Source organism: Centruroides vittatus, unplaced genomic scaffold, assembly GCF_030686945.1.
Source record: "Centruroides vittatus isolate TY-2023 unplaced genomic scaffold, ASM3068694v2 contig_884, whole genome shotgun sequence".
Lineage (NCBI taxonomy): Eukaryota > Metazoa > Arthropoda > Arachnida > Scorpiones > Buthidae > Centruroides > Centruroides vittatus.
Window position 1 is genome coordinate 2530862 of NW_027122576.1, and position 21776 is coordinate 2552637.

The 21776-nt window shown below is 30.5% G+C and overlaps 2 protein-coding genes across 2 annotated transcripts in view; both read right to left on the reverse strand.

The window, feature by feature from the left end:
- The window catches only part of LOC136983714 (cilia- and flagella-associated protein 77-like), a 233549-nt gene that overhangs the window by 120382 nt on the left and 91391 nt on the right, over positions 1-21776 (reverse strand). The gene's annotated exons all lie outside the window — the stretch shown is intronic.
- LOC136983613 (gastrula zinc finger protein XlCGF57.1-like) lies at positions 7845-13490 on the reverse strand. Its single transcript, XM_067280405.1, has 2 exons — positions 13264-13490; positions 7845-8868 (listed from the first exon to the last, which is right to left on the reverse strand). Exons 1-2 carry the CDS (start codon positions 13349-13351, stop codon positions 7889-7891), a joined length of 1068 nt encoding a protein of 355 aa, XP_067136506.1. The 5' UTR covers positions 13352-13490; the 3' UTR covers positions 7845-7888.

Sequence of the window (21776 nt, forward strand, 5' to 3'; positions counted from 1 at the left end):
CTAATATAGTGACAAACAATGTTAAGAATGTTTTAAGGAGTATGTTCCTTTATTTAATAATAATCAATGTTTCAATATAATAAACTAATATCCAAAGATAACTAGGGACTAGTATTTTCAGGAGATGGCAGCAGAATTGTAAACTTGAATACTTCAATGACCAAATTTCTCTATTTGTTCTTACTTGTCTGTTTTCTATTCCACAGAATTTAAATTACAACAAGACTGACACTGTGTTAACGAGTCGCTCGACGTACTCTAGGCTACGCAAGCGGTTTTGCTTATGCCCATTTGAGACTAGTCCGGTTTGTAACATTTGTCTCAAACGGGTCCGCTAAAAGAAAACTGGCTTTATCCATAAAAACACAAAATTTGCTCGATAAATTATGTTTGACGGCAACTCTCCTCTTGCAAATTGAATATCTTGCAATTATACAGAACAAAAATTTTGGAACTAAATGTTATAATAGAGTTTGGATTATCATCGGGCTTCAAACTTCGACAGAAACCATAATTTACAAATATAAATAATACATTTTAAGTACTTTTTCCATTGTTGTTTTATGGTGCAAGGGCCTCGTGGACCATTCTGCAAACACTTCTTCCACAGCACATAAAATATTAAAATTCCACATATCAAGGAACAAAATTTATATAATCCCACAAAATCTGATGGACTTAAAGTTAGAAATATAATGAATGTATTTTGTGAATATCTGTAATAAAACAGACTCTTTACTATGTTTTTCATAGACTCTATAATCTAGCTTTGAGCATTCATACTCAAATTAATTGCATGGACTTAAATTATTACATCACAAAAAATATTTGCATAACTTAGACACAATAAAACAAACGTAATTAAAACAGAAATACAATTTGGCATCAAGCCACCACATCACTATGACTATGAATGCAGGATCAACTAATGAGGAAAGATAATGAGTTGTTTTTTGCTTTTGATAAAAACATGTTTACAACTATAAAATATTTTGTTTAATTATTTTTGTAATATGCCGAGTTATCAAGAACTGCAACCGCAGGCCGACCTAGATTTTTTGATTTCTAGGTCGACTCGTAGCCAAATTGGTCTTATTTTAATTGCACATTTCTAGGCAATGACACATTATGTTGAATTGTTTTCTAATTTAAAAACAAATCTGATTCACATACAAATCAATTTTTTATATTTCCAGAAAATGATTATAATCCTTTAAATTAAAACTTTATTTAATAATGGTAGCTCTTGTGAAGTAGATGGCAATCAAGAGACTAAAAAATTCAGAAATGGAAAATTTGGTTTAATATACTGTATATTTTCAATAATAAGTTGTGTATATAAATGCCTCAATAAAGTACTCTTTTCAAAGTTTTATTATTATTATTTTTTATATACTTATACTGTATATTAGTTAAAAGGAATATATGTAAGCCCACCAGTGGCCAAGCGTATAAAACCACCGAACACTGGTAGTCGGTCGTGGGTTTGTGTCTCGCCAACGGATCATCCACATGGAGTTTTCTGAGTTTTCTTCGGGTCTGTAACATCTAAAGAGAGCAGGTTTCCCACAGAAAGTCCTCCCAGGAGACATTCCTCTTGGCAGATCACTCAAGAGCTGCACTGCCATACGCAAACAAAATATGTATAATTGCAATAAACAGAATCAAAGTTTCATAACTAGAAGATACATATTTTGGAATTTTCACAATTCGTCCTTTTGACACGATGGGAATACAAAAGATTTCACACTAGAGTCAATCTTCTGTGGACTTCTCTGCCTAACGTATATAAAATTGCTATAAAGTATCACTCTAGTGTCAATACTAGTTTAAAAAAGAATAATTATAATAATAATAAAAACAGGACAAAAAAGTTATTAAAATATAGTTGTAAGTGAAAGACAAATACAAATTTCAGAATCTTCTGTGGTGTGGAAAAATGCATTATGAAGACTCCAATTTGTATTTGTATTTGTTTGCAAATATGTTCTATTGTCATATCAGGCAAACATATTTTGTTTGGCTGATACAATGGAAAAACACAAACACTTTTGCAAATGCATCACCAATGTTATCGATTGAGAGCAAAAAGATATGTATCTCCTCCCTGGACTCTAATGCAATTTAGGCAAGAAATTGTCTTTCCAATAGCAAATGCAAAAATGCTAAGTTTTTATAGAATCTGGCATCTTACTATATTACAATAAGAATAAGAATTTAAAAATAGTTTAACCTGCAAAGAAATACACAATAATTAGTCTGTGTTCTAACAACAGTACCTTTTAGATGGCTAGATAGTGGAGGCAGTAGAGGTTGAAAACCCAAATTGAAATCTGTATTGGAGCATATTTTGTAGATGGTTTGATCTAGATATGTAAGTCTAATCCTTTGGCACACACTACTCTGGGTCTAACTAGATCCATCTTGATGACAGGCAAGGCAGTGATGTTTGGCTGTGTACAGAATAACTCTTCATGAAGAAAAATCAATCAAAGCCATAAATAATATCATAACCATTGAAACAAGTTCATTAGTCAAGATTCTTGTATAACAACAAAAAACAAATAAATAAAAATTATAACTTATCAGCATTGTTAAACTCGATCCTACAATTAAAAAATACATTTTGAAACTCGACATTCACCGGGTGGAGTAAGAAAAAAATGAATGTTGATAATTCCTTTCACAGCAGACATCTGTATAAATGATCTTTACACAGGATGATTGATAGTGTATATTCTTTTAATATTCTAAATATTAGTGTTGAACACTAAACAATTTGGATAATGCATGCTCAGAGCATTTTGTACCAAACGTGTTCACGACTTTTCAATCCATACTAATTTGTGTTATTCAATTTAAAATCTTACAATTTAAATCAAGACAGATTGTTGACTATTAATAAGAACATTAAAACTAATCTTGGTATAAAAAAAATTAATGAAGATTGTTTATACTTGGCATAAATTGAAAAACCTAATTTATTGACTTAAATAAGGTAAAGTTAAACAGAAATAACAAATGTAATGTTTAAAAAAAATTTCTTATTTACTTTATACGATAGAAGTTTGTTAGCCCTGTACCCGACAATCCAGAATCGTCCAATAATACAGTATGATAGTATTCTGCATATTGGAATTTGAACACACGATGCATTAATGACTTCAGATGGAAATCCAGTACTGTATGTGTTTGGAAAATTATTATATGCACACAAATTGTTGTGGATGTTTATTTTAGCAATAATGTGTTCATTAACATTTTTGCAGGTTTTTCAGTCTTAATACAGTATAGTCGTGCACTGTATCGTCTTCACACTGATTAAAGTGTGTGGAGGTAAAGAAATCTGAAGAATATACTTTGCCATATAAGTAGAAAGATGTTGCCAAGCCCGCAGCTTGGTGGTGATCCTAATATAATGTAGGATGCTTCAAGAAACATTAACACTAATATAGAAGTAACTTCTTACATAAGATTTGCAGTGGCAGATTGTCATCTGCATACAAATGAAGAAAAACATGATACAAGGAAAAAAGTAAAGGACCAACTACTTAAAATATGGCAAGAAAAGTGGCTTTGAAATATTAATGGAGGGCATGCATACTGAATTCTCAATAACATCAAGACACAACAAGAAATGAAGTGAATGGAAATCAACCATTATAACATGCAGTTCTTCACAGGATATGGGGACTTCCATCAATAATTGAACCAATTAGGACTAAGTGAATCTATGGAGTGTGAATGTGGAGAGGAGGGTGCTGCGGAGCATGTGATGCTTTTTTGTCCGATCTTTAAAGAGACAAGGCAAAAAACAGAAATATTACTAGAACTGGCAAGAAACCCAGAAAGAATAGATGAAAAGATGTAAGGAACCTAAAATTTGTCACTTGTTATGACTCCAGGCAAACAAAACAGGTATACGAGACGTACCGCAAAAGGTAAATAAACCAGAAGTGCGGGACTGCAATGGCATCATCGCCAGGAGGGATATAAACCTCATAAAGGCTAGTGTCAGAGAGGTGAAGCTATAACTGGTGGTGACCAGCGACAGAAAAGGATCAGTAGCAGAGGTTTTGTTTGTAAGATGAGCAACTCACCCATTTGTTGTGGAGATAGCTGATATTTCACTACCCATGTTTTGGGAACTGCTTGTGTACAAGTATTTTTTGTGTATCAGTACTACTGAGAGTAAGTAGTTTTGAGTTAAATAAACATAACTTGTGCTTTTGTTTAGACAGTGATTCTCAACCTTTTTTTGTCAAGGTACACTTAATAATTTAAAAATTTGGCAGTACTTCGGTAAGTACCGCAGGACAACCGGTGACATCATAACAGTGATTTTTCAATGCAGGTGGTTATTTAGGTCACATTTTCTAAACACCTTGGTAACTACTGGCAGTTATCGATAATACCAGTTACAATTTCCAAATGTGCCCTAGGAAGATAGAACTGATTGCACTACTTGTCTGATGTCACTTATGTATGGGTATTTGCAGTGGCGGCACATTAAAGTGCTGTGGCACAGTGGTTGAAAATCATTGGTTTAGATGCTTTGTCACATCAATCTGAAGCTTTCGGCACCAGACACTATTGTATTCCTAACATGACCACTGTCATCTCTCACTTGGTTCAGGTGCTAACTACCAACCGACCCTACTTACATTTGTGTAGCGTCCTTCCCGTTAGGGACCCTGGGCTACATAAAGAAGGGCCATTACAAAGATACCATAAATACTAGACAAAGTAATTTCAAGAAAGTGAATGAAGTGATGTAAGACATTTTAAAAGCAAGAAAAGAAATAAGAATCAACATACAAACAAACTAAACACTGAAAACAATTACAAAGGAAAGCAAAAGAAAAATTGTAGATGGAGAAATAGCAGAAAAGACAACAGACAGCTGGTATACCTAGGGCATGGTACAGCAGGGGTGGAGGAGGGTGTTCTTTGGGACGTTTGTCCTCTGCATACTTCATGTGCAAGAAGTCACAACCTGATTGTGGAGTTCTCAAAAAAGTACAACCCTGTTACCTGTGCTCACCTCCTTATGAGAGTTAACATTTTTTAAAGTAGTTTGTATATCATTTGCCATATTTAAATCTTAAAACATTTTAAAAACTCTGGCAAAATTATGAATTTTTGAGAACAAGCTACAATAATAGTTTCTCCTATAATAATCTAATATTGCAAATTTTTTTCAAAATATTTTAATATCCAGCAGGAGAAATTTATAAACATTTTTGAGTTCTCAACAAACTGAAAGAAAAGCACTGAATGTTGGAATATTAAAGTTTAATTACTTAAATAATGCAGTTTAAATTAAAGAATATTTTGTATACATGTTTTAATTCAGAGTTATCATACTATAATGTTCTCAAGCATTTGTTTTAGATTGATTTTGTTTAGAACCCAAATATGGCTGGTTTGAAATAATTTAAAAAATTTGTTTTAGGAACCATGATATTTCTTTTAATATTGTTTCTGTATGGAATGTGCATGGAAATGAATTTGTAAGTTTCTCCAGCTGGATTAAACATCCATAGGAGAAAACAAACTTAATACATGGTAAAGACTAATTGTCCTTGTTACCAACTTTTTTTTAAAGTGAATTTATCTTCTTTAATGACACTTCAAAAGAGAGAAAGATTATACAGAATAGGAATAAATCATTATTTTGGGTCACTCAAAGAATCATTTTCTTGCAATGCCGCATTTCAAGTTTGTATGGAAAGTTTTTGGCATTTCTACAAATGTTTGGAGGCTTAACAGAGAGATTCTATATCTATTGTGCCTCATTTTAAGGCATTATTATATTTTGTAAGATTGTAAGATGAATTTTTCTTTCATGTATTTCTTCTATAAGTCTAATAACCAAACTAGACATAAGCATCATCATCAAACTGCAATGTTCATCCTTTTTTAAATCAAGACTTTGGATGAATAGTATTCACTATATAGAAAACAAAAAGTTTGTAAAGCCTGATTCTATTATTAGACATAAGCCTAAAAACCAGGTTTTTCAGGATATATTTGCACTAATTTTAATTAATTAATTAATTATTGGAATTTGGACTGAGGATTCCAAATCTTTTAATCCAAATTCAAATAATTAATAAAATTACCATAAATGTCAGCAATAATGGAAATATATGAGTGAAAATGTCTTTTTTGACAGCAGTTATAATTGTTAGTAAAACATATCAAAGAAGATAAACAGGCCTTTTCTTGTTCAGCTAGCATTATAACATTTTTATAAACTTTAAGGGTAAAACATACCATTGATTCCAAAAACTTAATAATAGAGAGAGAATTTTTTTAAGGAAAGAATTTAAGAACTTATTCAACTAGTACATTTTATATTAGAAAATTTTAATTTTTCCTAGAAAATCTAAAGTAAGACAATTTTTTTATTTATTTTAGGATTAGTAAATATAGAAAATAAAAAAATTTAGTAAGCTACAGTTTTGCAACAATCACATAAAACTAAAAATTTTAAATTAATTCTTCATCCTAATGTCTTATTTTAGGGGTCATTCAAATCTTAGGTGGTTTTTGGCCTTGTTCACAATCTGTCTCCATCTGCCTACATTCATTCCTACCCTAATCATCTTAAGTCAGAATTCACATTATCTTTCCCTCTGAGTTTGCCCTAGTATCACTTAATGTTATTGATTATCATCCTATTTTCAAAAGAAGTTTTTCTACAAGCCAACTAATACCTTATGTCATTGGGCTAGCCATTATCTAGCCCAATAACATATGGAATTAGTTGGCTTGTAGTTTTATAATGTATCGAGTTTTAGGGTTGTTTGTTTATATAGAAGTTTTTTCATTGTAATGGTTAAATAATAACTGAATTATTAAGTCTAATCACAACATAACAGATCTGACAACAGTAATTTTGGAAATATTAAAAGTTAATTATAGTTAATTATAAAATTTTTTTTTTATTTTTTCATTTATAACTTTGTCCTGTGTTTAGTACACATAGGACAAAGTTATAAATGAAAAAATAATAAAAAAATTTTATAATTAACTATAATTAACTTTTAATATTTCCAAAATTACTGTTGTCAGATCTGTACTAAGATAATCATTTTTCCATATCCATTGTGGGTTTGGCTCAGCCAAACCCACAATGGATATGGAATAAGGCATCCGGATGGTGAGGGACAGAACTCAACATAGTCAGGACTAACCAATCATGAAAAATTTCTGGATTACTCTCACAGATTTGATCCCTGGCTTCCCAGAGCAGTATGGTGATGTCTTAACTGCCTTGACCCATTAGGCCATCGATTAAAAGAATCAGAAAGAAAAATGTAAAAATATATCTTATGCATATGCATAAGATGTATTTTTACATTTCTCTGCAGTTGTGTGATGAAAATATAGCAACAGAGAAATAAGCCAAGTGCCTATGGACAAAAGATTTGACAAATATGTACTTTTTGTTGTTTGGTACTATTTTGTTATTGAACAAATGTATTTTTACATTGTTTTACTGATTCTTTTAATCAAGATGTGACGAAACCAAATTTTTTTTTTAAATTCCAATTATAATAAATTTATATGAATGTTGAACTGAAAGAATTTAATAAATTAATTCTCCAGTTCATGAAATGTTTCACTATGCATGTAAGGAAATTTATTTTTTTATCCTAACTAAAAATATTCAAAAAATAGAGAGATTAATTATAATAATAAAATATGAAAATATGTGATAAATTTAAAAACAAGTTTAATTGAACTTGATATCACTGCATTTGTATATTAAATGTACAGCTTTTGTTAAAAATAAAATAAACAGTTTATAGTGAAAAGATAAATACCATTAAAAATTTTGTTAGAAATTTCATTTAATATAAATTATTAACACTTGTTCCTAACATTGTGATTCAATTCTGTTGGAGTTCAGTTTCGCATGCCTGTTGCGCACCCTTGACTTGATCCCGGTGTGGATTCCAATGTGGTCTTTTAAGTTACAACGCAAACTAAACCTTTTCCCACAATAATGACATAGAAATGGTTTCTCTCCAGTGTGGACCCTCATATGTATCTTTAAATGTGTTCCTTGAGAAAATTTCTTCTGGCACAGATGACATTCATATGGTTTTTCACCCGTGTGTATTCTCACATGTGTTTTAAGGTTACAATTATTCTGGAACCTTTTACCACATATTTCACAAACAAATGGTCTTTCACCCGTATGTATTATGTTATGTTCTTTTAGAGCACCTTTACTCTTGAATCGTTTACCACAAGTTTCACACATGTAGGGTCGTTCCTCGGATTTTAAAATGGTCCCGTTGTCACTATGAGTCGATAAGTGCTTACGCAAGGAAGGTAGGTGAACAAAAGTCTTGTTACAAATATTACAAATAAATGGTTTCTCTCCACTATGAATCCTATGATGTGCTTCTAGGTGATTAATTTGACGAAATCTCTTGCCACACATGTCACATACGTGTGGCTTGGCATCCATATGAATTAACGTGTGCGTCTTTAAATTTGAATAAAATTTAAATTGCTTATTACAAACAGTACATATAAAAGATTTTTCTGGAACATGTTCTTTTTTATGTATTAAAAATGCAGATTTACTTACAAAATTTTCACCACATTCTTCACAAGAATAGTTATTCAATTCATCAAAGATATCCATGCAATTATGAAAACCATTATCTTCGACAGCACTCTCATTGCATAACTGGCACTGTTTCTGTTCATCTGTCTCCGTATTTGAATCTGTCTCATCACTTGAGTTGGAATTATTATCAGGCACAATTAAAACTAGTGCGGGAGCTTTTGTTCTGTTGTTATGGACATCTTCATTCTGAAGCACATCAAAACTTTCTTTGGAATCTAGAATGTAAATGAAAAATCATTAAGTTATTTATAAAGTAACAAGAACTAGAAAATAATTTATATTTTTGAGACATTACATGAAAACTGATAAAAAATCTGTTATAATTAAGTTTAAAAATTATTGAAGAATTGTCTTTTTGGTGTTAAAACAATTTCAAAGTGAACTGTTGTTTACTCTATCAATGACAAAATATATATACATACATATATATATTATTGCTTTAAAGTATAAACACATATAAGCAAAGCCTCGGTATATGCATAAAAGATACAATTACCATATTTGCTCGCATAGAAGACGAGGTTTTTATTTATTTATCACAGCTTCAAATTCCTAGGTCGTCCTATATGCACAAGCAAAAGATTCTTTGTGTTTTTGCAAATAATTTTCGTAAACTGTGTATTTGCATTTTTTACTGGATGCTTACCCTCTTGTATTTAAAAACATAAGTATTTTATCTGGGTCATTTGAATTGTTCTTGTATATTGTCAGGAGTAAAAATGAATAGCAATAGGAAAAGCAAAGCTTTTGAATTGAATTCCAGATTAAAATTCCAAAATCACATTGGAACCGATATAAATTTTAGTCCATTCCCATGTGAAGACAGATGATTATTTGGAAATCAGAATTCGGAGAAACTTGTAAGTGTAATTGACGGAGAGTGGATTCGACTGTTAAGAATTGGCAAAAAAAGGTTCCTGATTGTCCAGCGTTACATGAACAAATTATGTTGTCGATTTTACAAGATTTTTCCTTAAAGTTTGAAATGCCAGTAATTTTTGTGGGACAATGTGTACATTTACGTTCATTTGATATTTTACTTGTAATTAAACGAAATAAAATTAGAGTTGTATTAATAAATCTAATTTTCTTTATTTTGATCTTTAAAGTCACACCTCATCCTATATGCGAGGTCGTCTTATGTGTGGGTAAATATGGTAATTAAAAAATAGTACAAATATTGTCATTTCACATTCAGATAAGGCCCTAACTATTGTAGAGTGCCAAGATTCTGTACTATTTTCTTTCATAACTCCAAATTTTCTATCTTAACAATTTTAATTTTAAAACAGTGTTAACTTTATATCTGAATTTCAAGAAGAAATACTTACCTGAAGTTAATATTTAGAATTAAATTAGAATGTTCTAATTTTACTTTAGTATAAAATTAATATATCTCCATTAATAACAAAAATGCCTAGAATACTTAATGTGATTATTATTTTATTCTTCACTTCATACAAATTTTGTATGAGTCTTACTGTGTCTTCATCTTATAAATTATAAGGCCTTATTTTTGAATTTGAGCAATTCAATGAAATATTTGAAGATGCAAATAGGATCGCACCTTAGATAATATTTATTAAATAACTTGCATAGTTGTCTTAAATATTTTTTAATATTAGAAAATATAGAAATCAGAAATAGAAATGAAAAGGAGCTTAAATAATATAAATCAAAATCAAAGCTGCATTCTATGCCATCTGAGTAAGAAAGTCAAAAGAACTGATGATCTACATATGACCCCAGTGGTGTTTACAGACTATAAAAACTGAGGGGAGTAAGCTATAAAAAAGGGCATTGTACATTATGAAAAAGCTTCAAACTCTGATTCAACATTAGATCAACACTCCCATAAGATGGCACTGATTGCACTCAGGGCTAAATTACCTTTGAAAACAAGGATTTGGTCAACTTATGATGAACAATAACGATATAAAAGTATAGTTATTTGTCCCATGCAATTATTTTTATATAATTGCATGGGACAATGGGCAAATATTGTTCATTACATTCTTTTATATTTACAGAATAGGCTATAAGTTCTGAATTTTTTGATGTTTGTAGATCGTGGAATTTGGGGTCCCCTTGAGGATTAGGAAAAGGGCAACCCATATGAAAAGGGGGCATGTACCACAAGTGTCCTTGTATGACCCTTTGCAAGATATCACTCCCTAAAATCAGCCTATCTGGTATTTTAAAGACACTCAAAAATGGGGTAAAATTTAAAAGTTAAAAAAAATCGAGAACTATTTCTCAAAACAATGCTAAAAATCAATGTTTTCTACTTTATTAGAGATGGCTAAAAGCTCATAAGATATGAAAAATGCCATTGCACTGACTACTGGGATGCAAGCAGTGTTAGATGGCAAGCTCTATTAAGCCTATCATTTATTAAACAAGCAGAGTTTAGGGGACATCTTGCAAATGGTTGCATGTATACCATCAGTTCTTTCACATTTTTTACTCCTATGGTCTACAGCTCTGATAAGGTCCTAACTGCTTCATTCAGAGCTGCATTTGCACCTAAGCAAACTATTTTTGTTCCTTTCATTTGTACAAGTAATTTTTGAATAATTCAATATTAAATGCACTTTCAAATCATGCAAGTAATAAATGATACATATTTCAATCAGTTTTATTGAATATTAAAAAATACCATTTATCACACTCATTCACTAAATGATGAAAGAAAAATAAAAATACTTAACTTCACAACACACCAGGATGAATATAAAAAGTGCAACTCACAATAATCAATTAACCAGTGTGAAAACAATTAACATTTGAGTGACGAACATTTTCGTAACCCCTTCCAAGTTCTTCTTCAGGCTTCTTTTTAATTCACAAAACAGGCTGGCAGCTACCATTCAAATAAAAAGAAGCCTGAAGAAGAGCCCAGAAGGACATTCGTCAGTCAAACATTAATCATTTTTACACCTGTTAAATTGGTTGTTGTGAGTCACACTTTTTATAAAAATAAAAATAATTACAAAATTAGAATTTATGAAATATTTTTTCTAAGATCGTCTAATTTTCTTATTTTCAAATCTAATAAGTTACCTAAAACAAATAATATTACATTTTTCCTATCTATAATAATTTTTGAGATGAACTGTTCTTTAATTAAATTGCAAGATGACATAATTTATTAGACTTATTTAGTTAGAAAAGATACATTTCTTTCCAATGAATACTATATTTATTGAAGACAAGCTTCTAAATTTGAATGAATTATAATTCTCTCTACTCAGATACAGTGGTTATTTATATATTTTTTAAAGTTTTCTATAACTATCTATAGTTTACTCCACAGTAAATATAATAAAATTTATTATATTGTGTTTGACAGTATACAATTTATAGATACTTGAGTATTTATAATTTTAATAGTCGACAGTAAAAACATTATGTTCAAACAAAATGTAAGTAATGTTTATTCTTTTCTTAATCAAATAACATATCACTGAAATAAATATTTATTATATCAAAGATGAGTCAATATTTAGTACTCCAATTATAATAACTTGAATAAATTCATAAATTAAACAAAGAATCAAATCATTGGTACAAATGTTTCATTTCCAGTTGTTCGTATCTAGTGTGTGCTACCATGCATGCATTGGTAATAGACACTATGTTCTCCATAAATTTACTGTCAAGTTTGCATGAAATCAGAACCTGCGATGTGTCAGGTGCTTACAATAAAGAAACAGTAATGTGAATGTATGTCTCTTTAATCCGAATAAATAAATCCGGTAGACTTCCTCACAGCTATCAGGTTAGGTACTCCTTTTCAATAAAGGAGTACCTAACCTGATAGCTGTGAGGAAGTCTACCAAATTTATTTATTTGGATTAAAGAGACATACATTACATTATGTATATACAACTACCACATCTGACACTGAGAAAAAAGAAAGTATTTTGATCTTGTACACTTTGTTTTTTGCCACATAGCAGGTATTACATTTTACCAATAACAAGTTGTTTTATTCAATAAAAAAATATTTTAGAGAATAAACTTCTCATCAGTTTTCAGATCCAACAATACATTCCAATAACTCTTGAACCAAGAAATTCATTGTTAGACAATTTAAATATTTTACAGATGAAAAACAATGGTAAAACATTAAGAACAATTCTTTCGGTAATAAATCAGATTAAAAAAAATTAAGCACTTATAAGCTCTTTTTACCTTATTTATTAAGTTTATTATTTAGCTATTATTGAGAGTGCACCACGTTGCATCATAAATTATGCTTATAAATTTATCATGAAACTGGATACTCTTACATCAATACAATATGAGTAAATTATGTTTAATAACAATGCTTTATGGACTCCTAAATCAACTCTGAAAAAATATTTTAATTCAGAATCTGTGCAATCAATCAGCTTCAAGCAGGAAAACATAATTGTATCTTTAGTGGCTACACGTGTGATAACCCAGAATAAGAGCCTTCCTGCAAATCAAAATGATCAGCATTTATTTAATAATTTATTTATATAAACGGTTCATTAATTTAAGGGCTTTAAATATTTATGTTTAAGCATTTTGGTCATAAACGTGTTTATGTATTTGATTAAAGGGACATTAGCTCAACCTACCAATGTTTTCACTATAATCATCTGTTTCCACATCTTCATCTATGTGTATTTCAACAAACAATTCTTTAGTTGTCTCTTCCGAAGACATTTTACGTTAAAACCGAATCATAACTCCTTGGCTTCACATACCTCAACAGATCTGATGCCTTTAAAAAAAATCCAATTAATTAATTTAAAAATAAATAAATAAATGTTAAACAAATCGTAATTAAATGTCATATTAATTAAATTCGTGCGTAATAAAGAAATTAATTTAATATATTTATGGAAATAAATAACAAAATAATTTTAATATTTAAAATTAAAATATTGAATTAACGTGGTATTTTCAAATATAGAAATAAAACAGTAAAAATATTTCCTCGTTAAAATTATTAAATTATAAATAAATAAATATATATATTTATTTATTTTAAAAAGTGACGATATGGAAGCAACGCCGCTCGAGGGCAGGTATAAGTAACGTGACGTCATAAAGCTGTTACTTATTCTCACAAAACGTGCCATCGAAGTTTGTAAAAACTATTTCTAAACAATATGTATAATATACAATTACTAATGTACTGTAAAATTATGGTGCCAGCAATCAAAAAAGGAAGATAAGTAATTGGTTTCCCCCCGTCCTGCGGACACTAAGATGCCCTGTTTTTAGCAAGTTTCTTATGAGTTCAGTCAAACCCACAACAGGGCGGGGCCGATATATCCGAACGGACCACCCCCGAAAAATTCCTGGGGATTTTTCGACCCGTCCGGCTTCAGATCCCAGCGGTAGGCTGCCATCTTGACCGCTCGGCCATCCGGCCGCGCCATTATTGTACTCTTTTTGCCCTATCTTCCATTTTGATTATTTTCTTATTTGAAAACGCACCATTATCGAATTCACTGCATAAATTTGATAATTAGCAGTGTGGGAAACTTGTGCGTTTGAAATTTTATTATCCAAACAAAAACATGAGATGTAATAAATTGCGCCAAGTAAAATCTTACGACAAATTAGACGACAGTCCAATATTTTTATATTGAGAGTTTTTCTTTGGTAAAGATAATCTTGGTGTTTCGAAGATTTTTACCTGTTTTATTGTTTTCTACATTTCGTTTCGAAGTTTGTTAACTCACCGATAACGAGAGAGGATTACGTTTAAATTTTGAGCTTTCACAGCCAGTAGTTTTTTTTCTAATAGCATCAGCAGTGCCGGAAAAAGAAAACGCGGGTTTTTTTTTGTGATTTTTACACTTTTTGATTGCTTATATTTCGTCCATCCCTTTATAGAAAATCCTGAAAGAATTGCCACTTTTGGAATATTCAGCTATATTTGAATACTTAATTAAAAATACAGCCTATGATTCCAAGAAATGCTTAATTAACAAGCGTCTAGAGCAGCGGTCGGCAACCTTTATGACCTCACGGACCAGTGAACTCACAATTTTGAATTTCGCGGACCATTATCATGAATTTTTTTAAACGATACAAAATCTGTACATTAATCATGATAAAAGTTCAATTTTACTATATTAACTTAATATGAAACTCGCTTGTTTAATTATAAAAAATTAATGCACGCCTAAAGTTCATTGCTGCTTGTTTGAAGTAAGTTTATGAATTCTAAGAGCTTTTCCACGAAAGACGACATCGCACTCATAATAATGTTTATTGTTTATTATTTATTGATTATTTTGTGGATCCCCATAGACATTGCACAGGGAAAAAACCTTATATTTTTCACTAATGAAAAAAGAAAGGAAAACGTTCAAAAATGTCACTGTCAGTTGACATGACGCTGATGGTATAAGATTCTCCTCACAAACTTCGGTTTTATAATCTCTTTTTGACCTTTGTCGATATATATATGTCGTATACGTATTCAATATTTTAAATAATTTATATTTTAACCCTTATGTAAGAAATGAATAATAGAAATTGACAATATATATACTGTAGAAATTTAATTCTCAGTAAAACAATTGTTCTGAAGTAGAATTACACTATAGACCACTAAAATGTCACCGTAAACCTCCAATTCGGTATTTTTTTTCTGTGGATCCCCAGTAATGTTACATGGACATGTTGCCGGTTGAGAACTACTGCTCTAGACGCTCGTGACCTCGTGTGGCAAAAGACAAAAACACAATCTGTAAACTTGTGGATAATGATTGGGCTGAAATTTTAAAAAATTAAACCTATAAATTCCCACTAACGTTCGTCTATCTGTCCTTCCTATCTTAATCTCGAGAACGGAGTAACAGATACGGAAAGCTAGGTGACAGGAGGTCCGATTAACTATACACAATTTAAGATTTGGACCGGAAGTCAAATAGGAATTTTATTTCAATTCAAAAATTTTTTCTTAAACGCTGGTCATCTATCTTCGAATAGATAGATAACTGGCATGACTCTATTGTTAACGGGAAAATTATGATGTACAGGGGCAAAACACTACTAAAATTGAGAGCATTGTAACGATGTCTCAATAAATAATAGCTCATATAGCTCTATATGTAATATATATAGCCCAATATATAATATATAGTGAATTGTATATAATTAAATTTATGGTCTCAACATCATATACTCGTATATGTTGAGACTATAAATATGTATTATATTACATATCATATCAAGAATAAAGTTATACTATATAATATAAAATCAATTAAATTTTTCATGACTTATCCACGGAATTCAAATACAGTAGAGAGTCGAAAATCGGAATCAATTGGGGACTGGGGTTGTTCCGATTACCCATTATGTACGAAAAAATACATTAACCTGTCCGATATTCATATTTTTCTCCATTGCGTGTCGCTTCGTGTTGAATTTTTCTCCGTTGCGTGTCGCTTCGCGTTGAATTTTCGTCGATTTTAAGCCTAACGAAAATTTTTATAATAATAATCGAGGCTATCGTATCGTTAAAAATTATTTCTTTATTTTGTACAAACAAAATAAATATATTGAAGAATATAAAAACATGAAAATTATACTTTAGAAGTAAATCTAGTATCAAAAACGTTCGATTCAGCATGACACAGTCCGACTGAAAATCGTTCCGATTACCGGCCATTCCGATTACCGGCGTTCCGATTATCGACTCTCTACTGTACCTTGAGCTCATTTTCTAAAGGAGAACACAAAGCGAGTTTACCTACCGCGCTTTTAATGAACGGATATACACAATTTGCAATGTCACATTAATAATTTTGATCAATTTTAATAGATCAACATATACAATATTTAATAGATCAACAAATCAATTTTAACAGATCAACATATTTCACGTACGTAATAAAATATTTTGTGAGTAAATGCAATAAGTAAAACGTGTCAATACGTTTCATTTGTTTATCTTACTAGCACTAGAAAACAAAGAACAGACAATTTTCTGCAGGATTCCAAGTAATGAGAAACGACGTTTTGAGTTAATTGATAAAGATGGACTAAATATTAAAGATGCTAGCTATTTCTAAATTACGGTACAGCTTAATACACATGGAAATACGAACACTAAGATAACTTACTCGAAAAACGATTTACCACTATTAAATTAAAAAGACAACACCTACAATAGTGAACAGTATCGAAAGGAAGGTTGAAGAAAATAGGCATATGGACCTAACGTTGAAAGCTAATTTCTTTTTACACTAATACTAACTGCGAATTTCATCTACGAAGAACAGGTGAGGCTGCCTTTAACATCGATACATAATGTCTTAAATCAAACAGCTTCTGACTGCATCCATGTATCCAGAAATATAGCGAGTTTTACACGATAGATAACTTCTGTACATGGTTTCCGGGAGTTGCGTAGAGGAATAGAATTCTTTTCTATGTATCATTGTCGTTGTTTCAGGGAAATAAAACTAAAGTACTTTGTTGTCGTTTATATGTATAGTTTCTGCTAATATGACGAATTTAGTCTCTGTAATCCAAAATTATTCTTGGTAGACCAATTCTTGAATAATTTTGATTACAGAGACTAAATTTGTCATATTATCTAATGTACAGCAAACCATTTATATATATAGTTTCTGCTATTTAAACATTTATTTAGAATACTAGGCTATACATAATATAGTTATCCAAATTACAACTCATTCAGCGTGTTCTGTAGACGCACTTTAATGTCACTGCTTTAAATTTAAGTCGCCGATGACTTACTATCTTGGATTTAAAATTATTTAATTGTAAAATTAACGCGCCATTTTCGAAGAATTAGTAGATAATATTTGATCTAATGCTTAAACCAAGTACAAAAGTTGGTTTTTACCAAACTATTTTTGTTGAGTTCATTATAAAGCGCTTCATCATACGAGGAATTGGAAAATGCTGACAAGCTTATTTAATGTGGTTACATCAATATTTAGTATTTGATATGTTTAGACGTTCTTTGAAACGTTGCTAACAACAAACTGCAATGGCGTATCCAGGATTTTGAGAATATGGGCACTGCTCAAGACAGATTCGGGGGTGAATCAAGATACGTGCGCCCTGTCGTTTTCGGAGAATGTTACACAATTACCTTTGGAATTAGTTACCTAATCTTACTTAATTGAAGTCACGCGATATGCTTTAATAAACAGTAGACTCTCAATTAACTGGAACCCATGGAAAGTGGTAGATGCCGGCTAAATGTAATTTCTGGTTGCTCGAGAGTTGTTATTAAAAATAAACCCAACTAATACTATACCAAAAACTGTATTGAATAGATATTAATATTGAAATGCAGTATTTAAATGTGTACAATGTACAGTGTACAATATTAGTTAAATGTCAGAAGAAGACAAACGTAGTGTGTGAAGGAAACTGATTTTATTTAAAGTATTATTGCTTGAGTTCCGATTAATGGAGAGTTTAATGTATTTATTTTTATTTTCGTGTAACAAAACTGATTGCTTTGTATCAATGGGATGCTGCAGCGCCATAGGCACCCCTACAAATTGTGGATTATTTTGTTTGCGTAATACCTAATTACACGAATGCATAACATTTAATTGTCGATGCTGATAGTTTTTTTGCCGTTGTTTTATGGTTTATTGATTCGAAAATTATAAAAATGAGTTTAATAAACGACTTGTTAATAAAATTATTCGTTAATTGAGTTAAAAACATACTATTTATATTCTCTCACCTAATTATCAAATTTCGTCAAAATTGTCAGACGAAAAACTTTACTTTCACCCCCTAACGGAATTTTTTTAAAAAACCTTTTTCATTATAAAAATTTTTTCCGAAAAAAAAATATTTTTGTCAAAAAAAATTTTATTAACAAAGACAAGTTTTAATTTATTTTTGTTAACCTAAAAATTTCAAAAATAATTTTTGAAGTTCTTAATGAATATAAATAATTTTTTTTTCTTCATAGAGGTTGATAACCACTTTCACCTCATTTACGTCTTGTTTATCTACTCTAAACATTTTAATTTATTCGCACAAAAGTTATAATTTTATTCGTCTTCCTTTAAATTTTATTTTATTTTCCACTAAAATAAAAACAGGAAGAAATTTTTAAATAATATTCCGTTTTAAGATATTTAATTATAATAAAAATAAACCTCATATGTATAGTTGAGCAATTGCTCGCTAGATGTCGATACTACAAACATGTTTATTAAACACTAAAAATACCGAATTCTATAAATAAAATTAAGTATTAACAAATTTAGTTAGTTTATTTATTTTAATATTAAATTATGAACGAGAAATATTAGAAAGATGTTTAGAGAGAGTCGGGAGCAATGATTAGAATATGCAAATCATCTTTAACAAATTTCCCGACAAAATCAAAGTTTTTTGGGGGGGAATAAAACTGCTATGTTATATGTTATTTGCAATATAAAATTTTTATCTTGGGTCATTTTTTGGGTGTCACCATATTTATCATGTCGTTCTCTTGTTAAAGTCAAGCCCTGTTTGCTGCGTACATTCGGCTTTGGACACTGAATATGAAACTTAAGAAAAGCTTCGACACAGTTTAGCACCAGACCTTAACGAAAGTTGTTTACTTCGTTTTGTAAGTAGACAATTACCTGAACAGGTAGCAACCAATTTTCGAAAATTTTCTCACGCTACTTAATGTTATTTGATCCACAAGTAGAACTAAAAGGTACATTTTCTGTATAGCGGAAGCAACGAAATTCGTGTTGAAACGGACTGTAATTATGGATTTTTATCTTTATATAGTTGTAAAAGTATCTTAACTATGGAATTTTTATAGTTTTTTTTTCGCTCTAAAGTGTTTTTCCGTTTCCATCGTGAGTTTGTCCAGGTCTATAATGGGGCGACCGGGTGGTGAAGGATTATCCCCGATATGTCCACACCCGAAAAATTTCTGGAATTGCTTATCCGGATTCGATCCAGGATCACCCAGCGGTATAAGAAAAAAAAAATGGTTATGGCAGCTAATGCAAATGTAACTTCTATATCCACGAGAACGTACCACTTAGTTTTCCTTATTCTTTGTTGTACACGAAAATGCATCTTAGTAATCTGTATTCTTGTTAATTAGGATACTAACTTTGAAGATATCCTCATCAATTCTACTTAGTGAGACCCTTAACCAATGCTCTAAGATATAAAATACACCTTCATTATAATTTTTGTTAATGAAAAGGCATACAACAAAGGCCATTTGATACATAATTTGTTACAATTTACAAAACATTGGCTATAAGATATACATTTCGGCAATTTTAATTCTCTTCAGTTAAAGAAGAAGAGCGTTAAAATATCAGAAACGTTTGCAATGCCGCAAGCGTAGAAAACAGCCCTGAAGAATGCCTTGATTATAATTTTCTCCAGACGAATCACCTTTAATTTTTTAATAATTTTTTTATGATTCAAAAATGAGCTACAATCACCTTTAATGAACCGTAACATTGAGAATATCAACAGCTTGCCTCATAGCAAAATTTTCATTTTGTAATGTCTTGAGACCTGTTGTACAAGGAAATTGAAATATTTTTTTATCAGGAAAATAGCGTAATAAATACTTGATGATTTTCGTAAGTTGTAATCTTGTAAATATTATCAATTTAAAAAAGTACTAAACAGGTATCAGGTTCTGAGAGTGATGAAGGATAATATCCTATTATATACATACTTAAAACTTAGGTTGTTTCCTTAAATCTTGTAGTATTTTGGATATGTTGTTATAGAATAATACATTCAAAATAAGGTTAATACTTGATTAGAGGGGAGCAATGTAGATATTCAGAAAAAGCTGTGTAAACAAACTCCTTAACCTTTAACATTACGTTCCTATAATAAAATCGGGTAGAATTATAATATATAACAATCAGTACAGTAAATTATTTAGAAAATAATAGTTATTAAAAGAAATTACATGTCTGTGGAGTGCAATTTACTCGACAGTAATTGCTACATCGATCCTACTAGTTTCAAGAGAGTAAATTAGGTTTTTATTCTACTTTTCGAATTAGTTTCGTTACTAAAATAGAAAGTAGATTAAAGCGGTCCTGTTATTAGTGTTTTTATCATAAAGGAGACTACAGCAAGGAGTTTATAAGATACAAAGTTCGAGGAAACTAAAATTAGCAAAGAGTTAACCATGTAGGTTAGTGAAAACAGCATGAGTTCCTGCGAGTAGAATATAAAATTACGCTCCACCCTGACTTACGAGTTAAAGGTGTGACTAAAAATCAAAGTGGTGTTAACATTATGTAAGCCATAAACGAAATCCTTCGAATTCTTTACTTAATGAGAATGTTTTAATTAATTTAACTGTTCTTATTATTTTTCAAGCCTAATTTTTACTTTATTAAGCATTCAGAAAAATGAATTGTGTAGAATTCTACGAATACACCTTTCATAGAAATGGGGCGGGATGGCACAGAAAAGGGTGTCTTTTTGAGTCAGAGAGCGGGAGTCGCCGATATACAAACACAGAACGTTGTGGGAGGTAAAATAGGACATATTTGTTTAACTATACATCACTAAAATTATTTAACCTTAATTTTCTATAAATTTCCCTTCTAGATTTTCGTTTTTAACTATTTAAAAGTGAAAGCTTGTTTTTTCCTTTTCTCATCATCAGTAGGATATGTAAATGAAGTATACGAGCTTTTAGGTCATCACGAGTTCTACTTTTAAAAACAATTAGAGGCCCTTTCAATGACTTGTCATTAAAGCTTGTGATTGTGTTTAAGCCCTTGTATACCATTAAAAAAATTTTTTATGTAGAAAAATCTAAAAAGAGGGCGATCGGGATTGATGTCTATATTCACCTTTAAAACTTGATGATATTTTATAAATCGGTGTCATAGAAACTTTACTGTCCCTCTAAGGATTTTTTAAAAGAGGTTTAATGATGTTATCAAGAGTTGAACGACATACCAATGATGTTCACAATAAATAACAATGGTGAAGAATTTTTATAAAGGATGTTACAATTAAAAATACTTCCCCGTATTTCGACATTAGAACATTTAGGGGAAAACCCCCAAAATGGTGTCACCGTCTGGATGAGCGAAATAAATGTATTTCACTTTATCGATACATC

What these genes read in the sequence shown, in the direction of transcription:
- LOC136983613 (XM_067280405.1), bottom strand. Translation starts at nt 13,351, where the DNA reads ATGTCTTCGGAAGAGACAACTAAAGAATTGTTTGTTGAAATACACATA. An exon ending in TGATTATAGTGAAAACATTG is followed by an intron (nt 8,869 to 13,263) that starts GTAGGTTGAGCT and finishes TTTACATTCTAG; the next exon opens with ATTCCAAAGAAAGTTTTGAT.